The following is a 22,160-nucleotide window of genomic DNA, read 5'->3' as shown; positions in this document are numbered from 1 at the left end:
TTGCATTTAATTATTAACATTACATGTGATTGGTTAATATTAAGTGACATTTTATCCCAATGGATAGGACTATTGGGGTGGGATATTACACATTTGCATCTTGAATTAGTGTAACATATGGAATCTCTTGAGATTGAGTACATGTGAAATTGACTTCTTTTTTTTAAATCCTAGTATTGATCTTTGGAAACAAAAAAAGAACTTATAATTAATTCAAACATCAAATCAAATAAATAGTTAAAAACACTTATTTAAAAAGTAAAATAACCTTAACCTAATTTATAATAAAAACAAACCCTAAAATGTAAAATACCATTTTCCTTGTTTGGAACACATTTGTTTACTCTCAATTTATTCCATGTGAAAAATATTATGTTAACACTCCTAGATGTTGTACCTATCAAAGACCACTAACACACCTACACTTAGATATTAATTATCCCCTCCCCTCTCAGTGTAATGCTTAGTAAAATATCAGATTAACCTCAAAACACCTACTATCAAATGTCAATTATTACCCTTTGGGCACAACGCCCAATGAAAATTGTTGATAGGTGTGTTTATGCTTATTAGACATTTCACGCCTACTTGAGAAATCAAGTATTTTCATAGTAAATTCTGAATTTAAAACCAAAAACACTCTAGACTTTTAACAAATATGTTTTCATCAACTAACAACCAATTTTAATTTAAAAAACATAATATTAAAAACAAAAAATCCTAAACTTTAAACCGAAGTACAAAATGCAAACCTAAATTTCAAAACATCATAACAATCATAAAAAAATTTTTAAAATATACTATTAAACTACTTCATTCTAACCTTTTAACCCACTGTAGCAAAAGTTCAAGAAGAAATTGAATTTATCTTGGCTAAAAATTATCTTAGTTCGTTGACAAACAATGTTTTCGTAGAATGAATTTTGAATGTGATCAACAATAGTCATATATATATATATATATAAATTATATAACAGCCAAAAAAAAAAAATAATTTGATGAATTTACTCTAATATATAAATGATGTTTGACTACTGCTACTTACCCAAATATATATCCAAATATTATTTATATATTAGGGCAAATTCATCAAATCTTTTTTTTTTTTTGGCTGTCATATAATCCATGTAATGTTAGTTAAATCCATGGACACTCATTTTAAATTGGATAATTTATTTTATGACCTATTATATTAATTAAATCATTAATCATATAAAAAATTATAACAATAACATTTATTTAGATAAAAACTAATAAAAATCTGATTTCTACTCAATTAAAAATAAATAATATTAACTATAATAGATCGCATATCAAAGTCTTATCCCAGTTAATGTGTCATCAGTCATCCCATAAATAAATCTTTGATAATAATAAAATAATATCTTTGTAAATAAACCTAAAAATAATACTGCAAATGGACGTCATGCTCCCATTATTTTGCATTATATCCATTTTTGTATGACTTTGTATTAAAATTCATGATACATTATTTTAAGGGTGCATTCAAATAGACCCAGTTTGGATATGAATTTATACTTGATTCAAATACTCAAACTCAAATTTAAACACTAGTTTGGTAGTTCTACTTTAACTTTATTCATTTGTCATTTCAATTACACTATATAATATTATTTTGATGATATTATTTATTTTATTTAAAATATTATTTATCTTATTAATAATATTTTGATAATACTATATATTAATTCTAATAAATTCATATTTAAATTAAATATTATAAATTTAAATTAAATTTTATTTAAATTTAATTCGATTTGGAATTACCTCCACCTTATAAGTAACATTATCCGTTCAATGGTTTAAATGCATCGATTATCCCAACACTGTACAATATCCATTTTAAAACGGTGCATTATCATTGCGTTCCAAAAGGCAAAAACATGGCGTGGACACTAAGCTTGAAGCCCTGATCCGATCCCCAAAACCCGAATCAAAACCCGGATTCAAGATTTTCCAAAAAAAAAGAAAATCACATGTTTACAAAAATCTCTCACTTTCTCTCTCAAGAACCCATATCTCTCACTTTCTCTCTCACTGCTAGCTCGTCCATTCCTTAAGTTTAGCGCAACCCAAAACAATTCCTCCGAGACGTTACTCACCCTACGTTTTCTTACCCTTTTGGCCCCCAAAGTTTCCTCCTTTTTTCAATATCACCGCGCCTTTTATTCCCCATCTTCAAATGGGTTGAACCCGCCTTCGCTCTCGCTGTCTTTCATGGAGTGGGATAGTAATTCCGATCAGAGTGAGGATGAGGATGAGGAGTTCATTCTTAATGACGACGAAGACGATAAGCCCGCTGGGCCCCTCCCTTTCCCCGTTGAAAATTTGTTTCAAACGGCACCTTGTGGGTTCGTTGTCACCGATGCACTTGAGCCTGACCACCCCATTATTTATGTCAATTCTGTGTTCGAGACCGTTACTGGGTATCGTGCCGAGGAGGTTCTGGGTCGAAATTGGTTAGTTTTTTTGGTTAATTCTTTTGTGAGAGTTTTGGTTATCTATATGCTTATGAGGGGTTTGATCTCTTGTTGCTGTAAATTTAAGTGGAGGATTTTTGTTGTTTTATTTTAGGTTGTAGTGTGTTCTTCTATTGATTTCTGAATACCTGTCTTGCCATTTTGTCAATTGTTGTATGTAGAGAAATAGGGGTTATGCTTGATTGTAGTTTGTTCAATTATAGCTGGCCAAAATGTTGGATTTGGTTCTTTTTTGGGTCTAAACTAGAGACTTTAATCTCTTTTTTAGTATGAGCTTGGTTTTTTTGGTTGATAGAAATGGTATGATGACTAAAACTGAGTTTTAGCTGGACGGTTCTGCTGATTTATATTTGAAGATGCTGTGAGGAATGTAGCTAAAAATTTTTTTATGTGATGAAGACGTATATAAGATGCTCATAGTTGATCTATAGATTCAAAAATTCCAGGTAGGGTTGGGTTATACTGAAAATTTAAGTTGTAGTAAGTGTGATCTTTCTTAAGGGACATTTGATTCGAGGTAATCAAAAGAGTACCCAGTAATTTAATTTTTATTATTGACATTTTCTTGTTTGGTTTGCCAAATAATAAAATATTGAATAATACTATACGTATTTACTTTTTAGTATATGAATGAGTATATATATTATATGTCATCATATGATTGAGTATTATTTTATCCTTAATGTAAATCACTTAATTACTTGATGAGACATATTAAATATGTACCAATTTATATATTTAAAGTGAGTACATATAATTTTATTGTAAAAGATTTGATAATGTTCAATTAGTAAGGTTGATATGACAGATAATATAGACACTATTTGATCAACACTTATATCTTAAATATTAAAAGATTATCAAAATAATTTTATTTTTGTTACTGTTTTATCCTTATTAAAAATTTAGGGCAAAAATTTTCTTTTTTTTTTTCAATTAAAATAACAAGATGACGAATGTTTTAGAAAAGGAATATATTGTCAATAAGATAATAACTTGGAATAAAATAATAAAATTAATAATTTGACAACACGAAAAATATTATTCAGATGGAGGATATTTTAGAAAATACACAAAGTAAATACTTTAACACAAGACATATTAGTTTAACTAAATACAATACTAATTTCCATCCAATAATCTTTCAAAGATATTTAAATAAAATAATATCTTAATATTATTTTATTACTATCAATCAAACATAATAATTATTTATATATACCATTTCTACCAAATATACTAATAATTTATACCTAATAATTTTTCAGCTAATTTATCTTTGTGATAATTATTCCTTTTTGGTGACAAATGACTAGTCAAACCAGATGCACCCTTATGGTTATATTTCACCTAACATTAAGAGTCATCAACATAGTTGTGAGTTATAGTGTAATATTTAGTTATTTAATGTTTTGTCAAGTATGCCAAGCAAGATCGTTAAGGGCTTATTTTTTCTTTCTAGGGATAGGGTAGGGGTTGGTTGCTCTAGTTGACTGATTCAAAGTGGAAAATATGATGGGGGACCAAGGTCTTAAACTCAGTGAGGGAAGACAAGGTTAAAACATGAAGAGAAAAGAGATCTAAGAAATACCTAAGGCAAGAGAGAGGTTGGGTGGAAAAAGTGAATAAAGATAAGAAAGAACCTTGGCAAGAGGGTGATAGGGTATGATTAACAACATTGAAGACTCATGATGTTTCATGGCAAAGTGATATGGCGTAATGATGTAGAGTTGTGTGTATGTGGAATTCCTAAACCATGTGGGACAATTTTAGTTAGAGTTTTAATTCAAGTTTTGAATGTTTTAAAGTCTTTTATTTAAAGTCAATTTCTTATTGTTATGGAGTTATAATTAATAACTCTTTAAACAGTTCTAATGTGTTTAGCAATATTTTATGTTTAGGAAGTTAATTAAATTCAATGTAATAGAGTCTTTGTTAGATTAGTTTTATTAAAGATAGGGTTTATGCCTTAGTTAAATTGGGTTTTCTCTTTCTAGTTAAACTAATTTTCCTATTAACCTAAGTAGGATATTAAAGGCCTATACAAAGGACTAAACTGTAATTTTCTTTAGTTGTTTGGTTTTGTTGTGCATAGTTTTTGCTTTGGATCCTCTCCGTTCTCTTGCCTTGGCTTCTCTACATGTTTTAACCTTGTTTTCTCTCCATGAGTTGAAAGCCTTGGTCCTTCTCACTATAAGCTTTGCCGTTTAATTTATAAGCTATTAAACTTATTTTTTGTGCTGGCCCAATTTGCATAATGGCCAAGAATCGCTTCACCTTGTACATCCAATCAATGAATTGCTCTATATCTATCACACCATTAAAATTACGTAGATCAACCTTCAGTTTATAGGGTTCACTGTTTTAATGGGTTTTCTTCCCTCTTTTTTGTAACTCCAGGTCATAATCACCATCAAATTTTTCATCAACATAAAAAGCCTATTATTAAATGGATAGATCGTTAGAAACAAAATTTCCATCCTTGAATGAAGGTAAGGATCAAATCGTGGTTTGATCCTTTTATATGTGTGAAGGGTACATTGCATGATGACAACTCGAGGGCAAGTTTCATTTTCGTTTTTAATGAGGGAGAATAATAGGGGACCAAGGCCTTCGACTTGTAGAGGAAAAACAAGGCTATGGCATGGAGAGAAAAGAGGTTTAAGGAAGATTTAAGGCAAGATGGAGGTTGGATGGAGAAGGTGAATGAAGAGAAGAATTAATCATGGCAAGAGGGTGTTGGGTGGAAGATATTGATAACATTGAAGACTCATAACAAGAGGGAGCAAGAGTGGATGATGTAAACATTATAGCTTAGGTGGTGTGATGATGGGACAAGGTGGCGTGACATGGTAAGATATTAGAAGCTTATATAAAGGACATGAGTTTCTGTAATTCATCAATTCAAGTTTATTAAAAAAATTTTAGAGTGAGTCTTCTTTAAGAATTGCTTTGCAAATTTGTGTATAGTTTTGTATATCCTTGCGTTTTGTTGAACAATATCAACACATTTCTCCTTATGAACGAGATTGCTACACCAACTACACTTGTCATGCGTGTCATGATGGTGTGAGGGTTATGAAGATAGAGGTTTATGGTGTCAACATGATGTAGATATTTAATGTGATCATGAAGTTTAATGTTTAAGATGAGGGATGAGAGCATGTGAGTGCAATAGATGCACATAATTGATAATTTCATTTAAAATTTCCGAAAAGGGTGGGCTTATGTTGAAATTTTAAGTTGTAGTATTCATCATTTTTCTTATAGTTATCTAGCCCTTAACTATAAAAATCATCCATTACTGTGCATTTTAACAAAATAATTTAAGTTTTAAATTTTTTGAAGTTGGGGATTGTTAAGGACTTCCTTTTCTCTTCAGGAGATAGAGGAAGAGGAAGTGGAAGGGGAAGGGGATTGTTAACAAAATTTTTTTGCCTGAAGCCCAAAGAGTACATCGGTATGCGGCGGCTTAATAAGCAACAAAGTTAATCCTACTACAAAGAGGAAGAGCGTTCATCAGGCAAAGAATTTTGTAGTTTATCAAATATTGGACAAAAGGTACACTGTACTCTTTTTTCCTTCATTAGGTTTTGTCCCAGTAGGTTTTCCTAGTAAGGTTTTTAATGAGGCAGTTTAAGCACGTCCAACGCCAACTTATAGGATATTTAATAATTACGTTTCTTTGCTTTGATTTTTATCTCATTGGGTTTTTTCTTAGTAAAGTTAATATAATTATTTGTAAGAGGTGGAAATCCAAGGGGGAGTGTTACATATCTGATGGATTTTTCACCATATGCAGTAAATTTTGACATTAAATGGGAACCCATTAAATGGAAGAAGATGAAGCTTAATAGCCAATTTAGAAAATTTTGGTGGGAATGCAATAAATGAAGTCTGGAGGCCAGCAGGAAATTGGCGATATAAAGGATCTTTCCCTTCTTCATTCGGCTGTAACAATTTCACAATCTTCTTGCTTCTTGCCTTCTGTTTCTTCACTCTTACTTTCTTCTTCTTATTTTGCAGCCTTGAGTTAATAAAATTATCCTTCCATTCTTCAATTAACTCATCTTGCAATTTGTTTATCTTATATTTATAATACGTTATTAGCACGATAACGATTGGGGTGTGTGTTGTGACCTAAAGTCCCACATCGCTCCCGTTCTGTCTACTGAGCTTGTATATAAGTAGGGGCCAGAAGCCCTTAACTTAATAGACGTGTAATAAAATCGTGAGGATCTTGAAGATCCAAAGCGGACAATATCTGTGGCCCATGCAGGGCCCGTAGACCTTGTCTTCCATAGACACATTTTAGGAACAAAACCGTGCGGGCCTGAAGCCCAAAGCGGACAATATCTGTTGGGCTGTTTATAACACGTTATCAGCACGATAACGATGGGGGGGGGGGGGTGTGTTATGACCTGAAGTCCCACATCGCTCCCGTTTTGTCTACTGAGCTTGTATATAAGCAGGGGTCAGAAGCCCTTAACTCAATAGAGGCGTAATAAAATCGTGAGGATCCTGAAGATCCAAAACGGACAATATCTGTGGCCCATGCAAGTCCCGTAGACCTTGCCCTCCATATACACGTTTTAGGAACAAAACCGTGCGGGCCTGAAGCCCAAAGCGGACAATATCTGTTGGGCTGTTTATAACACGTTATCAGCACGATAGCGATGGGGGGGTGTGCTGTGACCTAAAGTCCCACATCGCTCCCGTTCTGTCTACTGAGCTTGTATATAAGCAGGGGCTAGAAGCCCTTAACTCAATAGACGCATAATAAAATTGTGAGGATCCTGAAGATCCAAAACGGACAATATCTGTGGCCCATGCAAGTCCCGTAGACCTTGCCCTCCATAGACACGTTTTAGGAACAAAACCGTGCGGGTCTGAAGCCTAAAGTGGACAATATCTGTTGGGCTGTTTATAACACGTTATCAGCACGATAGCGATGGGGGGGTGTGTTGTGACCTGAAGTCCCACATCGCTCCCGTTCTGTCTACTGAGCTTGTATATAAGCAGGGGCCAGAAGCCCTTAACTTAATAGATGCATAATAAAATTGTGAGGATCCTGAAGATCCAAAGCGAACAATATCTGTGGCCCATGCAACTCCCGTAGACCTTGCCCTCCATAGACACGTTTTAGGAACAAAACTATGCGGGCCTGAAGCCCAAAACGGATAATATCTATTGGACTGTTTATAACACGTTATCAGCACGATAGCGATGGGGGGGTGTGTTGTGACCTGAAGTCCCACATCGCTCCCGTTCTGTCTACTGAGCTTGTATATAAGCAGGGGCCATAAGCCCTTAACTCAATAGACGCGTAATAAAATCGTGAGGATCCTGAAGATCCAAAGCGACAATATCTGTGGCCCATACAGGTCCCGTAGACCTTGCCCTCTATAGACACGTTTTAGGAACAAAACCGTGCGGGCCTGAAACCCAAAGCGGATAATATTTGTTGGGCTGTTTATAACACGTTATCATCACGATAGCGATGGGGGGGTGTGTTGTGACCTGAAGTCCAACATTGCTCCCGTTCTGTCTCTTGAGCTTGTATATAAGTAGGAGCCAGAAGCCCTTGACTCAATAGACGCGTTTTAAAGCCGTGAGGGTCCTAAAGATCCAAAGCGGACAATATCTGTGGCCCATGCAGGTCCCGTAGACCTTACCCTCCATAGACGTGTAATAAAACTGTGAGGATCTTGAAGATTCAAAGCGAACAATATCTGTGGCCCACGCAGGTCTCATAGACCTTGCCCTCCATAGACGCGTTTTAAGAACAAAATCGTGCGGTCCTGAAGCCCAAAGTGGACAATATCTGTTGGGCTGATACCGTATTATAAATATAAGATAAACAAATTGCAAGATGAGTTAATTGAAGAATGGAAGGATAATTTTATTAACTCAAGGCTGCAAATTAAGAAGAAGAAAGCAAGAGTGAAGAAACAGAAGGCAAGAACGGCTTATAGTAGTTAAGTCGCTTGCGACCTTCTTATCATCAATATTTTCCCCTACAATTGGTCTTTGGTTACCAATCTAATGTATCTCATTTGAGAATATTTGGTTGTACTGTATATGAGACCCTAACCTACTGCGTCTCCTCAACGCACAAAAATGAGACCCCAATGTCGTTTGGGAATATATGTTGGATATAATTCACTATCTATTATTAGGTACCTGGAACAATTAACAGGTGATCTTTTTACTGCACGATTTACAGATTGTCACTTTGATGAGACAACTTTCCCGTCTTTAGGGGAAAAGAAAATGTCTCCTGAAGTTAGACATGAACTTGCTTGGTATGTACCTACCATATCTCATTTAGATCCTCGCACATCCTAAAGTGAAACTGAAGTACAGAGGATAGTGCGTTTACAAATTATTGCCAACCAAATGCCTGATGTATTTGTAGATACGACAAAAGTGACAAGATTATATGTTTCAGCTGCTAATGCACCAGCAAGAATCAATGTGACTACTGAACAGTCCATTCGAGCCGTGACTGATCAATCTACCACACGCTAGAAGCGTGGTAGGCTTGTCGGATCGAAGGATACTATTCCTCGAAAAAGAAAGATAAATACTCAAACAAATATCAATCTTGATGATCCTAATGTAAATGAAAAATCCACTCTCTTATACTCCTCTAGAAGGGGTTATGGTCCCTGAAGAGACACAAACCCCTGAAGTGGCACAAACCCCTGAAGTGGTATAAAATCCTGAAGAACAGGAAAATGAGAATATTGAAATGTCTTTAAATTATGTTCATACACGAGAGATATGAAATTGTGAAACAATTATAATTGATGATATATTCTCATTTGCAGTAGCTACTGAAATTCTAAATGATGATGATTTTGAGCCACGTACTATGGCTGAGTGCAAACAAAGACATGATTGGCCTAAATGGGAAAAAACAATTCAAGTAGAATTAGCTTCTCTAGCAAAACGTCAAGTGTTTGGGCCTGTAGTTCCAACACCTCAAGACGTGCAACCCGTTGGATATAAATGCGTATTTGTGAGAAAAAGAAATGAGAAAAATGAAATTACTAGATATAAAGCCAAGCTTGTAGCCCAAGGCTTTTCCTAAAGACTTGGTATAGACTTTGATGAAACATATGCATCTGTGATGAATATAATCACATTCAGATATTTAATCAGTTTAACAGTTTCTGAAGGACTAGATATGCGTCTAATGGACGTAGTTACTGCTTATTTGTATGAAAATTTGGACATTGAAATTTATATGAAACTCCCAAAAGGATAAAAATTGCCTGAAGAAAAAAGGATAATTTTTAACATGTGCTGATAATGTGTTATAAACAGCCCAACAGATATTATCAGCTTTGGGCTTCAAGCCCTCACGGCTTTAAAACGCGTCTATGGAGGGTAAGGTCTACGGGACCTGCATGGGCCACAAATATTGTCCGCTTTGGATCTTCAGGATTCTCACGGTTTTATTACGCGTTTATTAGTTGATAAAGTTAAGAAAAATTTCTTTTCTTTTAATATAATGTGGGTGGTTGCACTATCGACCAAACACAGGTTTCCATCACCAGCTTTTGAAGTTAATACTTCAAGTTTGGAGTCCATTTCCTTTCATTTTAAAATTTACATTAGTGATTACAAAAGGCCAAACGACTATTTCCCACCCAAGGTTTAGCGTTTTCTCAAATGTCCCCCCTTTAACTATGAAAACATCAAACACCCACCCATGGCCGGTTAGATTTAACCAAACCCTAACGGTGATAGGGGTAAAATCATCATTTTTGCTATAATATTAAAAATAAACTAAAATAGAATCTAATTTTGCCCCCCTAAACTTTAAAAACTAAAATTTTCCCCCAGCCTAAGTTTTAAAAAATCGCAGTTTCACCCTAGGGTTTGGTTTTGAAATCTCCGGCGACCGTTCCGGCTCCGTTGCCGACGGTCTCTCCCTCCCGAAGCAGCCTCTCCTTCCGGCGAATGTTTTCCTCCCATTTGGAGGCTCGATCGGCGTCGGAAACGGGAAGAGGGACGAAGACGAAGCCGTCGTCTTCGTCTGGGAAGACAATCGTCGTCCCAGTGGGAGGACGATCGTCTTCCCAGACGAAGACGACGGCTTCGTCTTCGTCTGGGGAGACGAAGAACTTCATCTTCCCCGACGAAGTTCTTCGTCCCTCTTCCCGTTTCCGACGCCGATCGAGCCTCCAAATGGGAGGAAAACATTCGTCGGAAGGAGAGGCTGCTTCGGGAGGGAGAGACCGTCGGCAACGGAGCCGGAACGGTCGCCGGAGATTTCAAAACCAAACCCTAGGGTGAAACTGCGATTTTTTAAAACTTAGGCTGGGGGAAAATTTTAGCTTTTAAAGTTTAGGGGGGCAAAAGGAGTTAAAATTTTTAGGCGTTAGGGTTTGGTTAAATCTAACCGGCCATGGGTGGGTGTTTGGTGTTTCCATAGTTAAAGGGGGTACATTTAAGAAAACGCTAAACCTTGGGTGGGAAATAGTCGTTTGGCCATTACAAAATTTGAAAAGAAGAAACGTATAGTACTAATTATACACTATAATAAACATAATTTCTTAGTTTTGAAGAAATTCTGAAAGATCAAAGTTTGCCAGATTTATAGGGTTTGGATTATCAACACAATTTGATTCGATCTTCTGGTCTGTATTTTTAATAGATGCTTGGTATAAATCTACTAGATGTCTTGACGTACGACAGGTACGCGGCCAATGACCTTTAGAACTACATCTATAACATTTACTATCATGATTCTGTGGTTTACTCTATATCATTTTCCCTTTATCCTGTTTTGCTTCATCTTTGGTCCTTTGAAGGTGGAAAGATTTTCTATTATAACCATCTCTGGATCGAAACTTATTTCGTCCAGGACCTCGTTTACACCCACGATAACTATTTCTAGTAGTTGCGTTTACTTCAGGGAACGGTGCAGTACCAGTGGGGCGAGTCTGATGGTTCCTTAATAATAATTCATTTTTTTGTTCAGCCACCAATAAACAAGATATTAGTTCAGAATATTTTTTAAAATTTCTTTTCCTATATTGCGGCTGCAGGAGCATATTTGAGGGATGAAATGTGGAGAAACAGAAGACAAGAAGTAAGAAGATTGTGAAATTGTTACAGCCGAATGAAGAAGGGAAAGGTTTTTTATATAGCCAATTTCCTGCTGGCCTCCAGACTTCATTATTGCATTCCCACCAAAATTTTCTAAATTGGCTGCTGAGCTTCATCTTCTTCCATTAAATGCATTCCCATTTAATGTCAAAATTTACTGCTTATGGTGGAAAATCCACCAGATATGCAACACTCCCCCTTGGATTTTCACCACTTACAAATAATTATATTAACTTTGCTAAGAAAAACCGTACGGGCCTGAAGCCCAAAGCGGACAATATCTGCTAGGCTGTTTATAACATGTTATCAGTGTTGTGACCTGAAGTCCCACATCGCTCCCGTTCTGTCTACTGAGCTTGTATATAAGTAGGGGCCAGAAACCCTTAACTCAATAGACGCGTAATAAAACCGTGAGGATCCTGAAGATCCAAAGCGGACAATATCTGTGGCCATGCAGGTCCCGTAGACCTTGCCCTCTATAGACGCGTTTTAGCAACAAAACCGTGCGGGCCTGAAGCCTAAAGCGGACAATATCTGTTGGGCTGTTTATAACACATTATCAGCACAATAGCGATGGGGGGGTGTGTTGTGACTTGAAGTCTCACATCGCTCCTGTTTTGTCTACTGAGCTTGTATATAAGTAGGGGCTAGAAGCTCTTAACTCAATAGACACGTAATAAAACCATGAGATATTGTCCGCTTTGGGCTTCAGGCTCGCACGGTTTTGTTCCTAAAACGCGTCTATGGAGGGTAAGGTCTATGGGACCTACATGGGCCATAGATATTGTCCACTTTGGATCTTCAGGATCCTCACGGTTTTATTACGCGTCTATTGAGTTAAGGGCTTCTGGCCCTTGTTTATATACAAGCTCAGTAGACAGAACGAGAGCGATGTGGGACTTCAGGTCACAACACACCCCCCCATCGCTATCGTGCTGATAACGTGTTATAAACAGCCCAACAGATATTGTCCGCTTTAGGCTTCAGACCCGCACGGTTTTGTTCTTAAAACGCGTCTATTGAGTTAAGAGCTTCTAGCCCCTGTTTATATACAAGTTCAGTAGACAGAACGGGAGCGATGTGGGACTTCAGGTCGCAACACCCCCCCCCCCCCCCTTATCGCTATCGTGCTGATAACGTATTATAAATATAAAATAAACAAATTACAAGATGAGTAAATTGAAGAATGGAAGGATAATTTTATTCACTCAAGGTTGCAAAATAAGAAAAAGAAAGTAAGAGTGAAGAAACAGAAGGCAAGAAGATTGTGAAATTGTTAAAGTCGAATGAAGAAGGGAAAGGTCCTTTATATAGCCAATTTCCTGCTGGCCTCCAGACTTCATTTATTGCATTCCCACCAAAATTTTCTAAATTGGCTGCTGAGCTTTATCTTCTTCCATTAAATGCATTCCCATTTAATGTCAAAATTTACTGCATATGGTGGAAAATTCACTAGATATGCAACACTCCCCTTTGGATTTCCACCACTTACAAATAATTATATTAACTTTGTTAAGAAAAAACCCAATGGGATAAAAACCAAAACAAAGAAACATAATTATTAAATATCTTGTAAGTTGGCGTTGGATGTGCTTAAATAATGAATTAAAACCTTACTAGGAAATGTGCTAAGCAGACAAGCACATTTCGCAGATTATTCAATCAAGTCAATACGGCTAGATAATGTTGGTGAATTTACATCCAAAACATTTGATGATTGTTGCACCTTTATAGGGATTGAGGTTGAACATCCAGTCTCGTATGTCCACACACAAAATGGATTAGCTGAGTCTTTTATCAAACGACTTCAGGTAATTGCACGCACTTTATTACTAAAAAGTCAATTACCTACTTCTATGTGGGGACATGTTATATTACATGCTGCAGCGTTAATTCGCTTGCGACCTTCTTCTTATCATCAATATTCTCCCCTACAATTGGTCTTTGGTTACCAACCTAATGTATCTCATTTGAGAATATTTGGTTTTGCTGTATATGTCTCTATTGTGTCTCCTCAACGCACAAAAATGGGACCCTAACATCGTTTGGGAATATATATTGGATATAATTTACCATTTATTATCAGGTACCGGGAACCATTAATAGGTGATCTTTTTACTGCACGATTTGTAGATTGTTACTTTAATGAGACAACTTTCCCGTCTTTAGGGGAAAAGAAAATGCATCCTAAAGTTAGGCATGAACTTGCTTGGTATGTACCTACCATGTCTCATTTAGATCCTCGCACATCCCAAAGTGAAACTGAAGTACAGAGGATAGTGCGTTTACAAATTATTGTCAACCAAATACCTGATGCATTTGTAAATACGGCAAAAGTGACAAGATCACATGTTCCAGTTGTTAATGCACCAGCAAGAATCAATGTGACTACTGAACAGTCCATTCGAGCCGTGACTGATCAATCTACTGCACGCCAAAAGTGTGGTAGACCTGTCGGATCGAAGGAAACTGTTCGAAAAAGGAAGACAAATAATCAAACAAATATCGATCCTGAAGATCCAAAGCGGACAATATCTGTGGCCTATGCAGGTCTCGTAGAACTGCCCTCCATAGACGCGTAATAAAACCGTGAGGATCATGAAGATCCAAAGCGGACAATATCTGTGGCCCATGCAGGTCCTGTAGACCTTGCCCTCCATAGACACGTTTTAGGAACAAAACCATGCGGGCTTGAAACCCAAAGCGAACAATATCTGTTGGGCTGTTTATAACACGTTATCACCACGATAGCGATGGGGGGGTGTGTTGTGACCTGAAGTCCCACATCGCTCCCGTTCTGTCTACTGAGTTTGTATATCTGCTGGGGCAAGGAACCCTTATCTCAATAGACGCGTTTTAAAACCGTGCAAGCCTGAAGCCCAAAGCGGACAATATCTGTTGGGCTGTTTATAACACGTTATCAGCACGATAGCGATGGGGGAGTGTGTTGTGACATGAAGTCCCACATCGCTCTCGTTGTGTCTATTGAGCTTGTATATAAGCAGGGGCTAGAAGCCCTTAACTCAATATACGCGTAATAAATCCGTGAGGATCTTGCAGATCCAAAGCGGACAATATTTGTGGCCCATGCAGGTCCCGTAGGCCTTGCCCTCCATAGACACGTTTTAGGAGCAAAACCGTGCGGATCTGAAGCCCAAAGTGGACAATATCTGTTGGGCTGTTTATAATACGTTATCAGCACAATAGCGATGGGGGGGTGTGTTGTGACCTGAAGTCCCACATCGCTCCCGTTCTGTCTATTGAGCTTGTATATAAGCAGGGGCCAGAAGCCCTTAACTCAATAGACGCGTTTTAGGAACAAAACCATGCGGGCCTGAAGCCCAAAGCGGACAGTATCTGTTGGGCTGTTTATAACACGTTATCAGCACGATAGCGATGGGGGGGTGTGTTGTAACATGAAGTCCCACATCGCTCCCATTTTGTCTACTGAACTTGTATATAAGCAGAGGCCAGAAGCCCTCAACTGAACAGACGCGTAATAAAACCGTGAGGATCCTGCAGATCCAAAGCGGACAATATCTGTGGCCCATGCAGGTCCCGTAGACCTTGCTCTCCATAGACGCGTTTTAGGAACAAAATCGTGCGGGCCTGAAGCCCAAAGCGGACAATATCTGTTGGGCTGTTTATAACACGTTATTAGCACGATAGCGATGGGGGAGTGTGTTGTGACCTGAAGTCCCACATCGCTCCCGTTCTGTTTATTGAGCTTGTACATAAGCAGGGGCCAGAAGCCCTTAACTCAATAGACGCGTTTTAGTAACAAAACTGTGCGGGTCTGAAGCCCAAAGCGAACAATATCTGTTGGGCTGTTTATAACAGTTTGAATGATTTTTGTATATAATGATAATGAATAAGATACATTTATATATATTATTACAATCAATTATAATTGAAAATACAATGCATGACTTTCCTATTTTATAGATCTTAATCCTAATGTAGCCTTAGATTAAAAACAATTCTCTTTTTATTCTCTTCGAGGTAGTTGGCATTGTCTTCACAAGTATTGTTGGAATGTACTGATCTATCATAAATGCACAACATAAGGATAGGTTAGAAAAAATTTTGGACAAATTTACTTTTCATTAGCTGCTAGTGTCCTATTGCAAATTAATAACTTAAAAAATTTGGGAGAACATATTAAAGACATTTCTTGCTCAAAGAAGATCACTGTCTTTTACGTTCTCTCATTCACATAGATTGATAACTCGATAAAGCATGTATGCAAGCCTTCTGGTGAAAGAGGCCAGTGTGAGAATTCTTATCATAATAGTACCTTCTGATTTTTGGCAGCTGAGGCCTTTAACTTACATTTAGCATCTTGTTGTTTCTTATAAAAGAAAAAGAGGTGTAACATGGATATAGATTGTATTTCAAGCCCATCATTCAGCAGTACAAGACTCAAAAACAGTTAGGCTAGCAGAAATGTGTCAATGTTCTGATGTTCATTGATCATTTCAAAATTTTAAAATGGAATCTTCTTGAAACTAGGAATAATGAACTTCTACATAGGATGGTAATGAAAATTTATCTGTTTTTAGTTATTACTATTATTATTATTTTGAGGTGTTGAAAATTGCATGTTGATATTCTGCAACATGCATTTAGCACCTAGCAAGTTCTCATGATTACATCTTAGATTCTGGTTTTTCTGGTTTCTTGTGTATAGCTGAGTTGTATATATAAATTGTTGACAGAAATGTAGAATTATAGTTAGGTTTTCTGTCATAGTGAAGGAAGTAATTTAAGACATAAGAATTGCAGTTCGTTGTCAGTAGTCTTTTCTGCAACCCTGAGGCCTGGTTTTAAATACTAAACATCTCTATTAGTTTTATGTTACCAAGTGTTTGCTATCTGACAAAGTTGTTATGGTTATTTGTGGGCTTGGTATAGACTTTTTCATTTATAATTTTATTGATCAGAAGTTTAGTGCTTAACTTAGCTGCATATTGAGATACTTGTTTATTGGATCTAGAAATCTGTGCTTTTGTGAACATCTTCATTATTATTTGAAATTAAAAGTATTGCTATAATTTTGAAAGAGGTGTATTAAATTTTTTTAATTTCTATTTATAATTTCTTTTAGATAGAGAGTCATGAAAATAACTTCCTCAAAATAATTGTCTTCATCTCAATCAAAGAGTAATACCACACGCCATTAAGGCTTTAAAATTCCAACTCTCCTATGAACTTCAAATGAGACCTCCAAGCTACCAAACTTAAGTTTCTTCCATTTACTCCACTATACTCTTCAAAGTGTTTAGACTTCGACATCATTCTTCAATAAGCATCTTTGATGCTATGAAATTAATGTTTTATTTTGTATTGGCTAGTAATTCCAATAGTGCCTATGGGTTATTCTGAATTCATAAACTTAGTGCTTTTGTGAGAGGAACAAGGTTGCTGTCTTGTGTTTTTTCTGGATGGTGAGGAATAAAAGGATTTTTGAGGATTCTTGCATGAAGTAGGCAAACTTATCACGAGATAGTGTGCTCATGGAAATCAATTTCATGTGAATTAAGGAGATGCTGTTTTTTCCTACTCCACAGCTGTGAGGTTTAATGAATTGACTGTTCCATCTCTTTTTTTGGCCTTTTTGTTGAATGGTGGATTGCTAGTTCACTTTTGAATTGAAATGATTCACAACCAAAATGCTTTATTTATTTATGTATTTTTGGATATTTTTATTAATTTTTTGTGACGTAGTTTTTTTATCTGATAAAATTGATGTTTGTATTAAATAAACATAGAAAGTAAAGAAAATACAATGGCCTAAGTTCGAAACGACCACCACCTACCATAGGACATCTCTTTTGGTAATTAAATAAAGATTGATGTTACTTAGATATATCTTTCGATAAAATTATCTTTAGTAGGTTAAGCTTTCTTAAATAAGATTCATATTTAGGTTTTTGGCTATTATAGAAGGGCCTTTGATGTACTTGTTTCTTAATGCAGTGAATGTGAATGCATAAAATTGGATCTCGCTTATCTCTCTCATTTCTTTCCCTCTTTCCTTTTCTTCTCTTCTTCTAAGTTTATATTAGCACTTCTATTTTCATCTTACTTAATTCTTTCTATTGCTTTTTTCTCTTATTTCTGGCTCTTCTATCATTTCTCTCTCTCCTTGCTATATTTGTTTCTTATCTTTATCTCGCCTACTTTCCTTCTATCTATCCCAAATATGAACCTTTAAATTTTCTATTAATAAGTGGTCTTGTATTTGTTCCTTCCAATTCTTGTAGAGAGGTACGGAGCATGTCAAGTATGTGTTTATATACACGTGCATGTGTTTAGATCCACTTGAGAAGCCCTTTGATTATTTGAAGCTTGTTGATTGCTGCCATGACCTTTATTTTTTGCTTCATATAAATTGAAAATTTGTCTTTATACAGTTATTATTTGGTCATAGATCATGCTCTATGTTGCCTACATGCTTGTTTGCTAGTCTTTCATGACCTTCTGTCATATTATGTGGTTTGTTTTATCCCTGTGGCATCAGTTTAACTAAGTAATTTTGCTTTTACTTTTTTCTCGTGATTTTATACCACTGATTTCTCTATGGTTGTGGTGATTTTTAATTTATTCATTATATTATTAGGTGCTGACTGCATTTTCTCTTTGCTCTGGTTTTGTTGGATTACAGCCGTTTCTTGCAATGCAGAGGGCCATTTGCTAAGAGAAGACATCCCTTGGTAGATTCAACAGTTGTTTCAGAAATTAGGAGATGCCTTGAGGAGGGTATTGAATTCCAAGGTGAGTTGTTGAACTTCCGGAAAGATGGATCTCCTCTGATGAACAGATTGCGGCTGACTCCTATATATGAAGATGATGATACAATAACTCATGTTATTGGAATCCAGTTCTTCACAGAAGCAAATGTTGATCTGGGACCAGTTTCTGGTTATTCTCTGAAGGAGTCTGGAAAAGCTTCTGATCGGTTTCGTCCTGCTTTTCCAACTTCGCATTCTGTCCCAGTTGGAAACCGAAATGTTTCTCGTGGAGTTTGTGGGATATTGCAATTGAGTGATGAGGTGCTGTCTGTTAAGATACTTTCACGGTTGACTCCAAGAGATATTGCATCTGTTGGTTCTGTCTGTAGACGACTTTATGAGCTGACTGAAAATGAGGACCTTTGGAGAATGGTCTGCCAGAATGCCTGGGGTAGTGAAACAACTCGTGTTTTAGAGACTGTGCCTGGTGCAAAGAGACTAGGCTGGGGTCGGCTGGCAAGGGAGTTGACTACTCTTGAAGCTGCAGCATGGAAGAAGCTAACAGTTGGAGGTGCTGTTGAACCCTCACGGTGCAACTTTAGTGCCTGTGCAGTTGGGAATCGGGTTGTTCTCTTTGGTGGGGAAGGGGTCAATATGCAACCAATGAATGACACTTTTGTATTGGACCTGAATTCTAGTAAACCGGAATGGCAACATGTCCAAGTTAGCTCTCCTCCTCCTGGCCGATGGGGTCATACTCTTTCATGTGTAAATGGGTCTAATTTGGTGGTATTTGGAGGCTGTGGAAGGCAAGGCTTACTCAATGATGTTTTTGTTTTGGATTTGGATGCCCAGCCTCCAACTTGGCGTGAAATCTCTGGATTGGCACCTCCACTTCCGAGATCATGGCATAGCTCCTGCACTCTTGATGGCACCAAATTGATAGTTTCTGGTGGTTGTGCAGACTCTGGGGTACTTTTAAGTGACACATTTCTTCTTGATCTGTCAATGGAGAAACCTGTTTGGAGAGAGATACCTGCAGCCTGGACTCCCCCTTCTCGGTTGGGCCATACATTGTCAGTTTATGGTGGTAGGAAAATATTAATGTTTGGGGGTTTAGCCAAGAGTGGCCCCCTGCGGTTTCGTTCTAGTGATGTCTTCACAATGGATCTTAGCGAGGAAGAACCCTGTTGGAGATCTGTAACTGGCAGTGGAATGCCTGGTGCTGGAAACCCTGGTGGTGTAGCACCTCCCCCTAGGCTCGACCACGTGGCTGTGAGCCTCCCAGGTGGGAGAGTTCTTATCTTTGGTGGGTCAGTAGCTGGGCTGCACTCTGCGACTCAACTTTATCTTCTGGACCCTACCGATGAAAAGCCTACATGGAGATTATTGAATGTACCTGGGCGACCTCCAAGATTTGCATGGGGACACAGTACTTGTGTTGTAGGCGGCACAAGAACTATAGTCCTAGGTGGCCAAACAGGAGAAGAATGGATGTTAAGTGAGCTTCATGAGCTATCATTAGTAAGTTCTATCATCTGAGAGTGAACCAACAAAAAATATCAAAAAACTGCTGCCAGGGAATGATAAAGTATCATAAACTGCAAACTATCATAACTGTGACACAATTGAGTCGGAGGTTAGCCAGCTTGCGATGCTGGTCAATAATTTAAAAAAAAACCTCTTTTGACATACAAGATAATGGTATAATGAGGCGACTACTATTATGGAGATTCTTGTATGAGGTTGTAGGTGGGAGATGAAAACTTATTCCATGAGTGAATTGATGAAACCATGTTTATGTTTTTGTAAGGTTTTGTGTGAAACTGCTACTACCCCTCTTCATCACTGCTCTGCTCTGCACACAATGTTGGACATGGACTCTATTTTTGTTGGTAGGCTAGTTTGTATTTGCTAGAAAGAAAGCTTAGGTTATTTTATATCTTAGGGTTTAGTTTCTTGTTATGCTTACTCCCTTGCATTCATTCAGCATCTCTGTAATTTAAACCAACAAAAGAATGTTAAAAATATGTGCATGTTTATAGTCTTCTTATATTTACATAATAATATTTTATAATTTCTTTTGAATTTATGAAATGCTGTAGTGCTAGATTTTTTTATTGAAAATTCTTTCTTTTCAGTCGGCCCAATATAGTCTTTGGAGTGACAGTAATAAGGTTGAGAGATAGGTTTAATCCATCCTGAGGTTTCAGTCCAATATTACCCGTTTTCTCTTTATTTGACTTTACGAACGTAGAATTATGTGAGTTTTATTTATCTAGTAGTTTAAACCCTTAGATTTAAAAGAAAAAGAATAAAATGGTATGTATTTTCACTTTCGACACTTATTTACTTCATCTAAAGTGGGGTTCAAATTGACCCAAGTTCAAATACAAATTGATTTGGGTTTGGTTTGAATTCACAATGATTAGTTTAAGTTTGATTTGAAGCTAATTTGAACTGGTAAAAGATGTTAGTGGAGGCTCAGTTGGATAAATAGCATCAATAACAAGATAAAAAATTATTGATGAATAATAGTATCATCATAAGATGAATAACATTCTTGGAGAGAGATTTGAGTCAAACTCAAGTAAAGCTAAAACTTTAGTTTAAATTCAATTCGAATTTAGTTTGAATCAAGCTAAACACCGAATTGAGTTGTCACATCTATTGGTGCATTATAAGGGCATTTTAGTTATTTTTTATTTAATTTTGATTTTTGATGTGATGTATGATCATGCATGATGGATTGCTCACCTGTACATGAGCCGAAATCGTTCAGGAGACTTGAACGATCATGAAATGGTAGTTTTATAATTTGGTTGCAATGCGCGACCACGAATATAAATGTGAAAAATCTCAAATGGTTAATACTCTTAGAGGAGAGGTGAATAGGATTATTTAAAACTTTTAACCAAATTTATAATCAAACATAATCAATCAAATAAATTCAACAAGATGTCCAAATAATTAAGTATAAACTATGCTCAATAATTTATCAAAACATACAACACATATGTAAGCATAAATTTTACTTGAACAACATATCACAAACACAATACAATTGTAAAATCTCTTAAACAAATATTTGATCAAACTCAAATACTTAAGCAATTTCAACAAGGATAGTTAAACAAAAACAATATTTAATTAATTCTCAAGCACACAATATCGATATATAAACTCGAAGTAAAGAGATAGAGATGTTCATTAGTTTATGGTGGTTTGGAGTTTTCTCTTTTAAGCCTCTTACATCCACTTCTTCAAGCCATCCACTTGAAATTCCACTAGTAAAGAATCCTCTTTTTACAATAGTTCTCCACAATTTTGCCCACGTTCACTAGTTGATATGGGATTATGCCTAACTTAATAGTTATTCAGGATTTCATCCACCACAATAGTTATTGAAGATTTCACCCCATCACAATAGTTATTTGGAATTTCACCCAAGTTTGTTTGAATACATAAAGATTGAATGTAAAATGTCTCTACAAGGCTGATATAAAGAATAAGTACAAGATGTAAAATGACTCTTTGAATACGAAAATGATGTTTTGGCTTTGAAATCACGATAGGACGGGTATCCTATATTGAGGGATTGATGTCTACTTACACATCCGACTTTGGTGGCTTTGAACTAGATATCCAACTGTTGAGTTTTTTAAATGCACCATTTGAGGGATTGAAGTCCCTTTTTCCAAGACGAGCGTTTTGTCTTACACTTTCAAAATTCTTGAATGCTTCAAACATGAAAGAATGAGAAGGGACAGATAAGGGAATAGGCGTCCCACCATGTTGACTT

At 36.5% G+C, this 22,160-nt stretch overlaps 1 protein-coding gene across 1 annotated transcript; it reads left to right on the top strand.

Moving 5' to 3' along the window:
• Positions 1–2,007: 2,007 nt before the first annotated feature.
• Positions 2,008–20,446, top strand: LOC123200617 (adagio protein 1). Its single transcript, XM_044615897.1, has 2 exons — positions 2,008–2,480; positions 18,292–20,446. Exons 1-2 carry the CDS (start codon positions 2,239–2,241, stop codon positions 19,898–19,900), a joined length of 1,851 nt encoding a protein of 616 aa, XP_044471832.1. The 5' UTR covers positions 2,008–2,238; the 3' UTR covers positions 19,901–20,446.
• Positions 20,447–22,160: the final 1,714 nt, after the last annotated feature.

This window comes from Mangifera indica, chromosome 17, assembly GCF_011075055.1.
Source record: "Mangifera indica cultivar Alphonso chromosome 17, CATAS_Mindica_2.1, whole genome shotgun sequence".
Classification (NCBI taxonomy): domain Eukaryota; kingdom Viridiplantae; phylum Streptophyta; class Magnoliopsida; order Sapindales; family Anacardiaceae; genus Mangifera; species Mangifera indica.
This window is presented reverse-complemented; position numbering and strand designations above follow the sequence as displayed.